The sequence below is a fragment of the Lactuca saligna genome, chromosome 3, assembly GCF_052625555.1.
Source record: "Lactuca saligna cultivar CGN05327 chromosome 3, ASM5262555v1, whole genome shotgun sequence".
NCBI lineage: Eukaryota > Viridiplantae > Streptophyta > Magnoliopsida > Asterales > Asteraceae > Lactuca > Lactuca saligna.
The window spans coordinates 126994027-127005334 of NC_136419.1; the positions used below are offsets into that span (position 1 = coordinate 126994027).

At 36.2% G+C, this 11308-nt stretch overlaps 1 protein-coding gene across 1 annotated transcript; it reads right to left on the reverse strand.

The window, feature by feature from the left end:
- Nucleotides 1-5378: 5378 nt before the first annotated feature.
- Nucleotides 5379-8321, reverse strand: LOC145037219 (WAT1-related protein At3g28050-like). Its single transcript, XM_078985825.1, has 7 exons — nucleotides 8055-8321; nucleotides 7897-7962; nucleotides 7700-7813; nucleotides 6366-6606; nucleotides 6071-6229; nucleotides 5829-5980; nucleotides 5379-5635 (listed from the first exon to the last, which is right to left on the reverse strand). Exons 1-7 carry the CDS (start codon nucleotides 8252-8254, stop codon nucleotides 5476-5478), a joined length of 1092 nt encoding a protein of 363 aa, XP_078841951.1. The 5' UTR covers nucleotides 8255-8321; the 3' UTR covers nucleotides 5379-5475.
- Nucleotides 8322-11308: the final 2987 nt, after the last annotated feature.

Consider the following 11308-nt stretch of genomic DNA (forward strand, 5'->3'; position numbering starts at 1 on the left):
CAGATTGAACATCAACGGCCGATTCTTGCCGCCAACATTTCCGACCATCATCTATTGTTCATCGGTTACTTACTCAACCATGGTCACCGCCTCTTTATCGGCTTTACCTTGTTTCTGCTTCTCGCAATCCTTGCATTCTTTTGAAAAATCCGGTCGGCATCACTACCACACCACCAATGTTCTATAGTATCGCTACCACTATATGTCGCTGGGCGGATGGGTTTATAAAATTTTCTTGCCTTTAGTAGTTCCTCCATGTTTTCTTCGCTTCTCTCACCACACCGCCTAATGCTTCTTCTTCTCAATCGATTGACATGAAAACCACCGCTACCAAAAAAGACCTAAACTCATTAACAGTGGAAGGAACGACGATGTCTTACCGTTTCCCTAGGAAATTTGCAACACATTTCGTGGTTTGGCTTGGCTTTCATTCAACATCAAAACCATTTTTTCAACACATACAATATCGCGTTCCTTCAGTATCTTTTTGCTTCCAATCAAATAACATTCAAATAAAAAATCGATAGAGGAAAAAGAAAGGAAAAAGTCGCTTTTGTGTCTGTCGTGTTCAATCTCAAAGGGAATAGGACCTAGACCCTACCTCCTCACTATCGATTATAGTTGTGCACGCTCCTACAATGGTAGGGCTCAAATGGGTCGACCAGTGTTTTTGTAACACCCAAAAAATTCAAGCCAAATTTAAACTTTCAAAACATGTCGAATTCATCAAAACATTACAACTTTGTTTTCAAAATACATTTATATCAGAGTTTTCCCAGAAACATAACATAATAGGAGCAGCTGTACGATCATGCCTTCGCTTTGCCACGATCCCCTGATGTACCGGAAACAATAAACTGAAACTGTAAGCCCGAGAGCTTAGTGAGTTACCCCCAAAATACTGATACACATACAACCCACATAACCATGTCACACCATAAGATATCATAACAAAATGAGCAGAACAGCACATAACGGGTCCACAACTTTACAGACTAGAATACCCCTAGGCCCACAGTGTGAATCTGGAATGCCTACCCGGCCCTCAACTCACATCTGGATTGCCATCGAGCCCTCAGTACGAGTCTGGAATGCCTACCGGGCCCTCAGCTTGTATCTGGAATGCTCCCAAGTCCTCATTATGAGTCTAGAATGCCTACCGGGCCCTCAGCTCATATCTGGAATACTCTAGGGTTTGTTGGCTACCGCACGGAGCAGTACAACCTCAACCCATCCCACAGAACATATCAACATGTAACAGATAATGCACATACAGGCAATCAATCAGTATCACAAGTAGTCCTATAGATCTACCCTCTAGCGTTTCAACTAGCATGCATAACTAACTCATACTCAGCATAATACAACTACTAGGATATCATATCCAATGGGCCGCCCTTGGTGCCTTAGACCCCTTAGTATAGTGAGGATAACTCACCTTGCAAATATCGTCGGAAATAAGAAAGCTCAACTCTCGGGTCCAACACGAACTCCACCACCTATATGCATCATACAACCTTTTTCATTAATCTCTTAATTACCAGAAACCAACATAATTTAACTGGTCAAGCCTTGGTCTAAGTCAAATTCCACAGTCAGAGTTAACAGTCTATGTTGACTCGATTCGTCGAGTGTAGATCACGGACTCGTCGAGTCCTTCCTGAATTCGAGAAGTCGTGAAATCCTTGATTGGCTCGTCGAGTTTCCCTTTTTAACTCGTCGAGTTCATACGTGGCCAAGATTTGGAAGAAACCCTAGCCAACTCGCCGAGTTTAAGGCAATCTTCAACGAACTCGCCGAGTTGTTCATCCAACTCACCGAGTTCATGGCCATCTTCAACGGACTCGCCGAGTTTCTCATTCAACTCACCGAGTCTTTGCAGTTCTTAATCCATACAGATGCTTTTTAAGCCATGGTAAGGTCCCAGATTACAGATCCAAGCTTCTAAGGCATGTTTATCATGTAAAGTTGCAAACTTTACGCACATGCAAGACTCTAAAGGCCCTAAATGATCAATCTAAGCTCTTAATGGAGTTTTAAACCTTGGGTGAGTCTCATCCTTGAACAAGCTGGGAACTTTATGAATCTAGAGGTCAAGGGAAATCCAGATCTGAAGTTACAACTTCATATCTTAGCTTAACCATGGAGAGCCCTTCATAACACCCATCCAAGAGAGGTTAAAAGAGAAATGAGCTTAAGGAACAACCTAATACCTTCCAGAGAGTGATAACTGAGGAAATCCCTTAGCTTCCCACGAGTTCTTGGCCTTGCTTTTTCCTTACTATCTCAAGTGATTCCTTCTCCAAGGTTACTCCTCCAAGTTTGAACACACCAAGGAACACACACACACACACGATTTAGGGTTTGAGAGGGACAAGAAATAGTAAAGGAGGCTGGTGGAGGCTAATGATCCTTTAAATAGGGTGCAAAACCCCCAGAATTTGGGGTTTCATCTGCCAGCTCCTACTCGCCGAGTCCCTTAGTGGACTCGCCGAGTAGGTCACTAAACACGCGTTCCATTCCCGCTGCTACTCGACGAGTAGGGCAACCAACTCGTCGAGTAGGACATAAGGCCAATTGTCCTTTATTTAAATCCATACCTGGGATCGGGGCGCTATAGTTTTTCAGCTGATCTTCTCAATATCTCTCGTTGTCTACATATCTCTCGTTGTCTCTAAATCCCTTCCAAACCTCAAATGTCTGTTGATGCCTTCAGTTCAATCAATTTGGCTCCACCATAAAAGAACCCTAATCGCCGCTCTTTGATCTAGATGTTCCAGGTAAAGGCCTTGAACTTTTATTTGTTTACTCACTCCAGACTTCATCACTATTTCTGATGTGTTTTTTGGGTGCTGTAAACTACAACATGAAGAAAGATTGAACAACTTCCGGATTTTCCTTTCCCCACTTTTGTTTCTTCGCCATTTTCCTTTTCCTCAGTATGTTATAGTGCAGGTACTGATTCATACAAATTCAACTCCTACTTTGTTAATTCAAAAATCTTTCCTCTTGAACTGGGCTGCTTGCTACTTATTCTTTATTCCAACATCCTCTTCAAGAATATCAATTTCTCTTGAAACTCCGGCCAAATACGATCCCTCTGCCCTTCCATAGTCTTGCTTACACCACCTCGCCACCCCCGTTAACGCTGCTGCACTACCAAAGACGACGCAACATGTGCCAACCTCCACAAACCCTCGCTGTCTTCTATGTTTTTTTGTACCATCAAAGTAAACTGTAGGGTTTCACAGAGTTTGATTTTTAACATCTATTATTAGACTAAAATTTAGGTAATTTGTTATTTTTCAGATCTTTATTATTTTAGGGTAATTATGAATATCAGTTATCCATAGTGTTGATATATATATATATATATATATATATATATATATATATATATATATATATATATATATATATATATATATATATATATATATATATATATATATAGTTAATTACTAATTTCGGACGTTGGGAAGAGGATTTTGAAAGCGTTAAATAGGGTTCACAAACTATACCTAGGGAAAAGAAGTTAGCTTATTCATATTGGACAGGTAACCCACATGTTACCTCTTATATTCAAGAAAAATTGCTCCTATGTAACGACACAAGTAAATAGGGAGCTCAAATATAGCATCACATGTGTATATTTTAACCAGTTAACACTAATTTAATGATTCCAAAGCAATAATATTAACATTGTACTACATAATTGGGCACATGAATATCAGTTGCATTCAAACATTCCAAATTATCCAACCAATACAATCATCAGTAAATTCCAAGTGTATTCAAGGCTTTTTCAATTTTTTTTGACAAACGGTGAAACTTTTTTCTGAAACCATGTATTTGTTTATGTAGGTATAGGATCAATGTAAATCCGTAGAACCACAAAATGATTTTATCTGATCATTCATTGGATGAACTAGAGGTGGAAAAATAAAACATGAACAATAACACTTAGCATTTACGAAGCAACATATGGATGAGAAATAACAAAAAGAAGAAGAGTAAAAATAACAAAAGTAGCAACACTCAAAATGCATTACCTACTACTCTATTGGATAGTAATTGAGTTTTATGAGGTAAAAAAAGGTTTGTTGTTATGTTCCTTATGTTATCAAGCCTAGAAATGATGTTCTTATCATGCGTTTTTTTTGGAACAATTATGAATCATAGTTGTCTGCACTCTGTTTGTAAAAAATGTGGAGTAATTTGGAGAACAAAAAACGGAGAATGAGCCCTTTGATTAATGAAGACATTTCTACAAATTGAAGATGACATAGAGAATAAGGTTAACAAAATGCTTTCTTATGCAATAAAACTTTTTAAAGGGTATATTTTTCATTTTCCGTATGCTATCTCATTCTCCTCTATTTGTACATTCCATCAGATGAGTTTGAAGCTAAGGTGGATTATTTTTTTGTTGAGCAGGAGGATACATGTTCCAAAAGTGAGGGCTTGTTATAAACAAAGGTAACATTTCATTTTCATTAACCACTTATTTACCTGTTGTAATATAAAACTATTGAATGCCTTTTTATTTTATTAACTTTTACTTTAAAAATAAAAAATAAAAGTTACTAATTTAGTATGACATGGTTATGACTGCCAACATATTAGAAATTAAATATACTATATATATATATATATATATATATATATATCCAACCAATTAAATTTGTTGAGTTTGTTATACACTAAAAAACAATGATTTTGATTATTTTGACACATAAGAATTTCAAAAGTTTTCATTTATACCTTTTGTCAACCACTTATTAATATAAAGTTATTATTTTATATTTATAAATTACATTGACTTTTTGTTTAATTAACTTTTACTTTCTGTTGAATAGGTATTAGATGAAAAAACAGACAATATTAGACGAAAAGGGATTTATAAAATATTTTAAGATAGATAAGGGTGAATGTGTAATTGTTTTGTTTTTGTCTGACATAATTGGTGTCTCTAAACTTATCAACTTCTCAAGTAACAAGTGAAGATTGCAGCATCTAAAGCCATTGAAGAAGTTAAAATCTCTGATATTAGAGTCCATTAAAGTGACTGCAAATGATATAAAACAACTTGTTTATCTATTTCATATGGAAATTAATAAATAGTAAGCCACAACTCTTGTTTTAATCCCTAAATGCCCGAATTTCAATATTTTAGAAATCTGATTCTTATAAGTTATACCCCTAGCATGATGAGCTCAAGCACCGTGTGCGAGGCCACCTTTAGTCAACATATTAGTTATGTTAACTTTAGTGTCAAATTTTATATCTTCAAATCATCTATTTCTTTGATCTTCGAAATTTTTTGAGAATGTATCTTGATCTTATCCTAAATCAATCTAACCATTAGTGTTGGATGATTTTTGTAACTTAAAATGTAACTCTAATGTAAAATTATTTACAACAATACCATTCAAACTAAACATTTGATTGTTATAATACACAAGGAGCTCCGATTTATCGACTCTCCATGTCCTCATCCTTGTATTGCAACAATGGTGATCTTGGTGTCGAGGATGAATCCAAGTTTATAACTTCATCTTTCACCAAATCTTCTTTCGATTTTCCCCACATCACTGTATAGAACCCAATCGATATTATCGTTGCACCAATCACACTACATAGAGACACAAGTTAGTACCCCTTCTTTCTCTCTCTTAATAATGACACCAATAGCAATTAAAAATGTATACACCACCATGGTATCCCTGACCACCGATCAGTCTCACAACCAACATTAAGAAGATAAATCACAGTACAAACAAAGCAATTAATATATATTTAGCAGACTCAAGTAAGGGACATAATACCTTCCAAGGTAGAGGTCATCGCCAAGAAACATGACACCCAATGCGACTGCTATAGCAATTGACAACGGTTTAAACATGGCCACAAACAATGGCCCTTTCAAACGCAACGCCCACGTATGAACACTATTGTTTAAGCACGAACCAAGAACACCCTAAACAACTCAAAAACCCAACAATAACTTTTTTAGACATCGATAAAATCGATCATAAAACCATAAACATGGATCATATGTGGTGCTCACCGAGCACAAGATTGAGGCCAATGCTATATCGGGCTTGAGCTTCCATGAACTTGAATCCGGTTGTGTAAAAGCCCCTACTATTGCAGCCAAAATGCTCACAATTAAGTTGTAAAAGAACACCACTGTTAATTCTGCTGGATACTCCTTCATGATTTGTGTCTGCATACATCAAATAGTTGTATTAAATCATTAATCGATTTACTCAAATAAAGAAAAGGGCCTAGGCCCGAATAAACAAAACCAGCCCAAATTTCTAATAAGCATTTTATACGAACAACAACATGTGCACTAGTACCTGTACGATGTACCATAAAGGGACCAAGATGTACTCCGAGGTTAAAAAAAGGCCACCGAGAGCCCAGTTTGGTTGCGAGGAAGTTAAGGAAACAGTGGGCGATTGCGAAGGAGAATGTGCGAGACTCCAAATAAGCTTTGGACCTTTGTAAAGTGTGACAACAAATGCACCTGTTACTGAAACAACTGTTCCAAAAAACTTCGCACGAGTACTTTTTTTCGTAAAAGATAATGTCTCCATCCTGTAGTTTGGTCATGAAAACGAAGTGGGTCATGACTCGTACGTCCATAGTGTGTAAACCCATAAACTAGAGAAGATAGAAAAAGACACCCCACTCACTTGATAGCAGGAAAGTACCATTAATATTAGAAATTTAGTAATGGATCGAGAATCGAGACAACCTTTTTTTTTTTTTTTTTTTTTTCCATTAGTTTTCGCTTTCATTCTTGTAATTAGGACTTCTGTGATTGCGACATTGTTCACTATAGGAAATTTGTGTTTAGGACCATTTCTGTGAGAACCCACGTTGATTTTATGAAAATTTGGATGCGTTTCTGAACACTTATTTTTCGAACCAAAACTAAAATGAAAATAGAAATATGAAATAAAATGTTTTACATTAATTTTCGTCTATTTTATCAAAAAAAAAAAAAAAAAAGGAAATAACATAATTTTATAGATATTTCGTCATGGCAATTACCTTTATTTAATTCGTAATGACTAGGAATTCATATAACATATGCAATTACCTTTTATTGACAAAAAGTACAAAAAAAAATTGACATAAAGGTTCTTAAAGAACTAAATTTAGTTTCATTCTTTTTATGAAAATGCATTATCATTTTGTGGTAACATAATTATTTCACAAAATCTGACTAATTTCCCAACACAATTACAAAGCGCTATTTTCTTTTTTATTTATTAATAAAATTTCAATGCTTTCGTGAGGTGGACCGTTTATAAACTATAAAGCAATTTCCTGTGATATATATATATATATATATATATATATATATATATATATATATATATATATATATATATATATATATATATATATATATATATATTTTCAAATATAATCAATTTATTAAATAAAACTACAAAACCCTCCCTTTAACTTAATTTGAAAATTTAATATGATAATAAATTTAATTAAAAATAATTGAATCCAAACAATGACCCATTTTGAAAAATAATAATAATAATAAATAAGTTACGTTTCTGAAAATCTGAAATATCATTTTCCGTTGAATTTCATGTCAAGAAACTGATTTAATGGCAACAGAAGAAGCAGATGAATCTTTTTATACGGCGTATCGAGGGGAGCGAACCTGAAAATGACTGCGAGGATGAAGGTAAAAGCAGGAACAAGATTGCTAATGGCGGAAGCAAGCGTCGGAGAACTATAAATTATTCCGGTATACCCCATGATCTGCGACGTACACCTATTCATAAACAGATTCAGTTTAATCCATCTTCACACTTACTTATCATCATCGATGAAAGATCAAAGAAAAAAACGATATACCCAATGATTCCCAATAGCCCGATTTTGCTTACAATCGAAAAATTCACCGGAGGAAGAACCCTTGATCTGTTTTTCATAAAAAATTTACGAAAACCCGTTACTCCGACACCAAAATCTGCCGGAAACTGAAGCAAAATCGTATGAAAGAGATGAAATACCTGGTGGAGAAGAAGGGTGCCGGAAGGAGGAGGAAGGCAGCGATGGCGTAGGAGTAAACGATGAAAACATGGTAACTCATTCCTCTGAGTGTGGCGGCTTTGTACAAGGTGTTGAGGCCGACGTTGGTGCACTCCATGGTGACCATGGCAGCAAACGGGAGGACCTCCTTGTAACAGTAGTATCTGCCGTCGCCGGCCATGTTTTCCGGTGAGTGTGTTTTTGGGTAGGGAAAAGGCTAGAGAGCATGATTGATGCATATTGCTTAGTTTAATAAAGAAGAAGAACAAGTGAAGCTTACGTAAGGTATGACAACTATTTCATTATTGGACAAACAGTTGACATTTATAATGTAATAATGTTTTACAAAATAATTATAACAATTTTTATAACATATAGACTAAATGCACGTAAGGTTTGACCAAAAGAAGAGTTTGCGACTCGATAGCTTATCATCTACTTTTTCGTATCCTTGCATAGCAGGAAGTGAAGTCACACCCATTTTTTCACATAAATGGCGATAAGCTTTGTAAAAATTCATATGTTCTGTCTATAATTAATTAATTATTTATTTATTGACAAAGATGTTCTTTGTGGTTTTAGTTTCTTATATTTTGATTACTGACTCATGTAAAATACATTTTGAAGTAATTTTGATTTATTTTATCTTTTAACTCATTTTATTTAAAGAAAAAAATAATAATAACTAAATCCCACCCCACCCCAATAAAAGCATACCTTTTATTTTTCATATTGCCACAACCTCCCTCACCTCATCTCCATCGACATCTTCATTGCAAATCCAATCCCCTCACCCTCTTCTTTTCTGATGTCGTTGCTCTTCTCCGTTTGTAATCACAACCTAAAACGTCTCTACCCGTCATTGGTGCCCATTATCTCCGGTTCAACAAACACATTTGGCAACTCACTTTGAAAGTTATCGATCGTAGATGTGACTTATTAATGGGTTCACATACAAAACAAAAGGTCAAAGAAGCATATGAGAGTAGTGGCGGACCTAAGTGGAGCATTGGGGGTCCCGGGCCACTGCTCAATTTCCGGCACGCAGTGTAAAAGAAAAAAAAATGGTGTTTTTTAGTAGGTGCACCAGCTTGAAGTACGAGGGACACCCCTACTAAAACAATCTGCGTCCACCACTGTAGGAGAGATAGACTCGTGAATCATGATTAGTAGCAAGGGATTATTCAACTGATTTTGAAATTTTCATGTTGGTAAGTAGCATTTGTTTCATCAACAGTCATTAAAACTAATATGAGCTATTATATTTCATGTGGTATGTGATCCAAGGGTGGTCTTCGATTGACAGTAGCTTCAGTAAGGATCTATTATCACATGTGTAAGGTCCTTAAACGGATCTTACCAGTGATCAAACAAACACACAATTGGTTTAAACAAGAATAGGAGTAGAAACAGAATTAAAACAAGCTTGCACACGCTTATATTGCATAAAATGTCTAGTATAAATTGCTCTTTAAGACCGTGAACTCTTGTGGCATCAACAACTATTAATGACCTACATAATCCCTATATATAGTGGACTTGGGCCGGACACTGGGTTTACGGCTGTAAACTCACTACTTAGCCGTAAGCTTACGTACAACCAACCAAAACCTCATAAAGACTCAAAAGAACTTATTACAATGAAAGCCTAGACCAAACCACTAACTAGACCCTTCAATCTCCCCTTTGGTTTGGTGCTAGCTGGAGCTCAATCTTTGTCAACCACCAGCACATCTGACTTCCCCATTGCTCCATTCCACATCCGGTTGTTAATTATCTCCCCAACCATAGTTGTATACTCTTTGGCAACTGGCTGAAAGACGTCTTCTGCAACCTGAATCTGATGAAGGCTCAAGTGATGTATATCCCACTTTCCAAGTTGAAGCAAGTCTCGTTTTTCGTACAAGTGGATGCATCCCTTCTCAAGTTTGATAACAACAGATGTAGTAGTTTCATCAAACAACCGGTACTGCATGGTTCGCAGAGATCCATCTGGATGATTTTGAATAATAGGAATTTGCTTAACGTGATCGGTAACATGCCACATCACAATTCTAAGAGGTTGATTGGTCTCGGGATTAATTACACTTGTGTATATCTTGATGATTGACTATGCAGTCTTCATTGAGGGAAAACCCTTGAGTACTTGATCCTCCAGGAAATGCTTGATAACTCTGAAATATCAAATCTAGTCCAAGAGTGGAAATCATGAGCATCTTTGTACAACTCAATGTTGCCACTGTTTCATCTTATGATCCACATGTTTAGCATGTTGTAAAATCCCTATGGAATGATCCCCACGTTCTTGAAGCGATTCTCTCCAAGATCTGTAATGGTGATCTTGGGTTGATCCCCAGGAGCATTCTGATCCGAGCTCCTTTTAAACAGAAGTTGACCCTTCGTAGCTACTTTAGCCAATTTTACACGTTTTTGGGCCATAATACTCTGAGCTTGAATAGGCTCTTCTTCAAATCTATCAACAACATGTGATGTTTGAGCAGATGTCACAATAGGGTGAGCTTCAATGTGCATATTGACCTAAGACTCATCAGCGGATCTCTTGAATTTGTCACCAAATTCCTCTTCAAGCTTTTTCTTCACGTCAAAATAACTGGAAGTGAGGAGATTAAAGTGCTTTTGGAGGTCAGTGATCTGCTTAGTCTTCAAAGATTTGTCTTTTTCAAGATCAGAAACCTGAAACTTCAGCTGCACATTTTCGTTCAAAAGCTCATTAACTTGGATACTGAGCTCGATGTTGTGACAACCCGAAATTTCCATTCGGTCAAACCCTAAAAGTCAACCCCTTCTTATCATAAGTTAATGTAATTATTTCTTATTTTTAAGAAATTTAATGTTCGTTTGATTATTTTAATATTATTTTTAAACGAACGGGTGAAAAAAAGTGTCGTCTCGGTTTTTGATTTTTAGAAACCGCAAACACCGCGTGTCTAAGAATTTCCCGGCCAAACTATTACGTTTCGGTTGAAAAATCCCCCAAAAACCGGGAACTCATACCTATGTATGAGTTTACTCCCCAAGACTAGCTATTATGTGTTTACTCCCCAAGATCCCAAAAGAGTAAACTCCAAAATATCCTTTCAACTATCATCCAAGATTTTGTTGTAGATCTTTAAACTAGTAAGTGTTCTAACCATTTCAAGTTGGTTTAATGCTTAATCTAGGGTTTGTGCATCTATTCATTGAATCATTTATGTATTTCGGTTAGATTTCCAAA

Bases quoted from the DNA above. Each gene is read 5' to 3' on its own strand.
- LOC145037219 (XM_078985825.1), bottom strand. From the start codon at position 8,254: ATGGCCGGCGACGGCAGATACTACTGTTACAAGGAGGTCCTCCCGTTT. The intron at 6,230-6,365 runs GTACTAGTGCAC...TGATGTATGCAG, and splicing joins CTTTATGGTACATCGTACAG to ACACAAATCATGAAGGAGTA. The intron at 5,981-6,070 runs GTGAGCACCACA...TGAGTTGTTTAG, and splicing joins TGGCCTCAATCTTGTGCTCG to GGTGTTCTTGGTTCGTGCTT.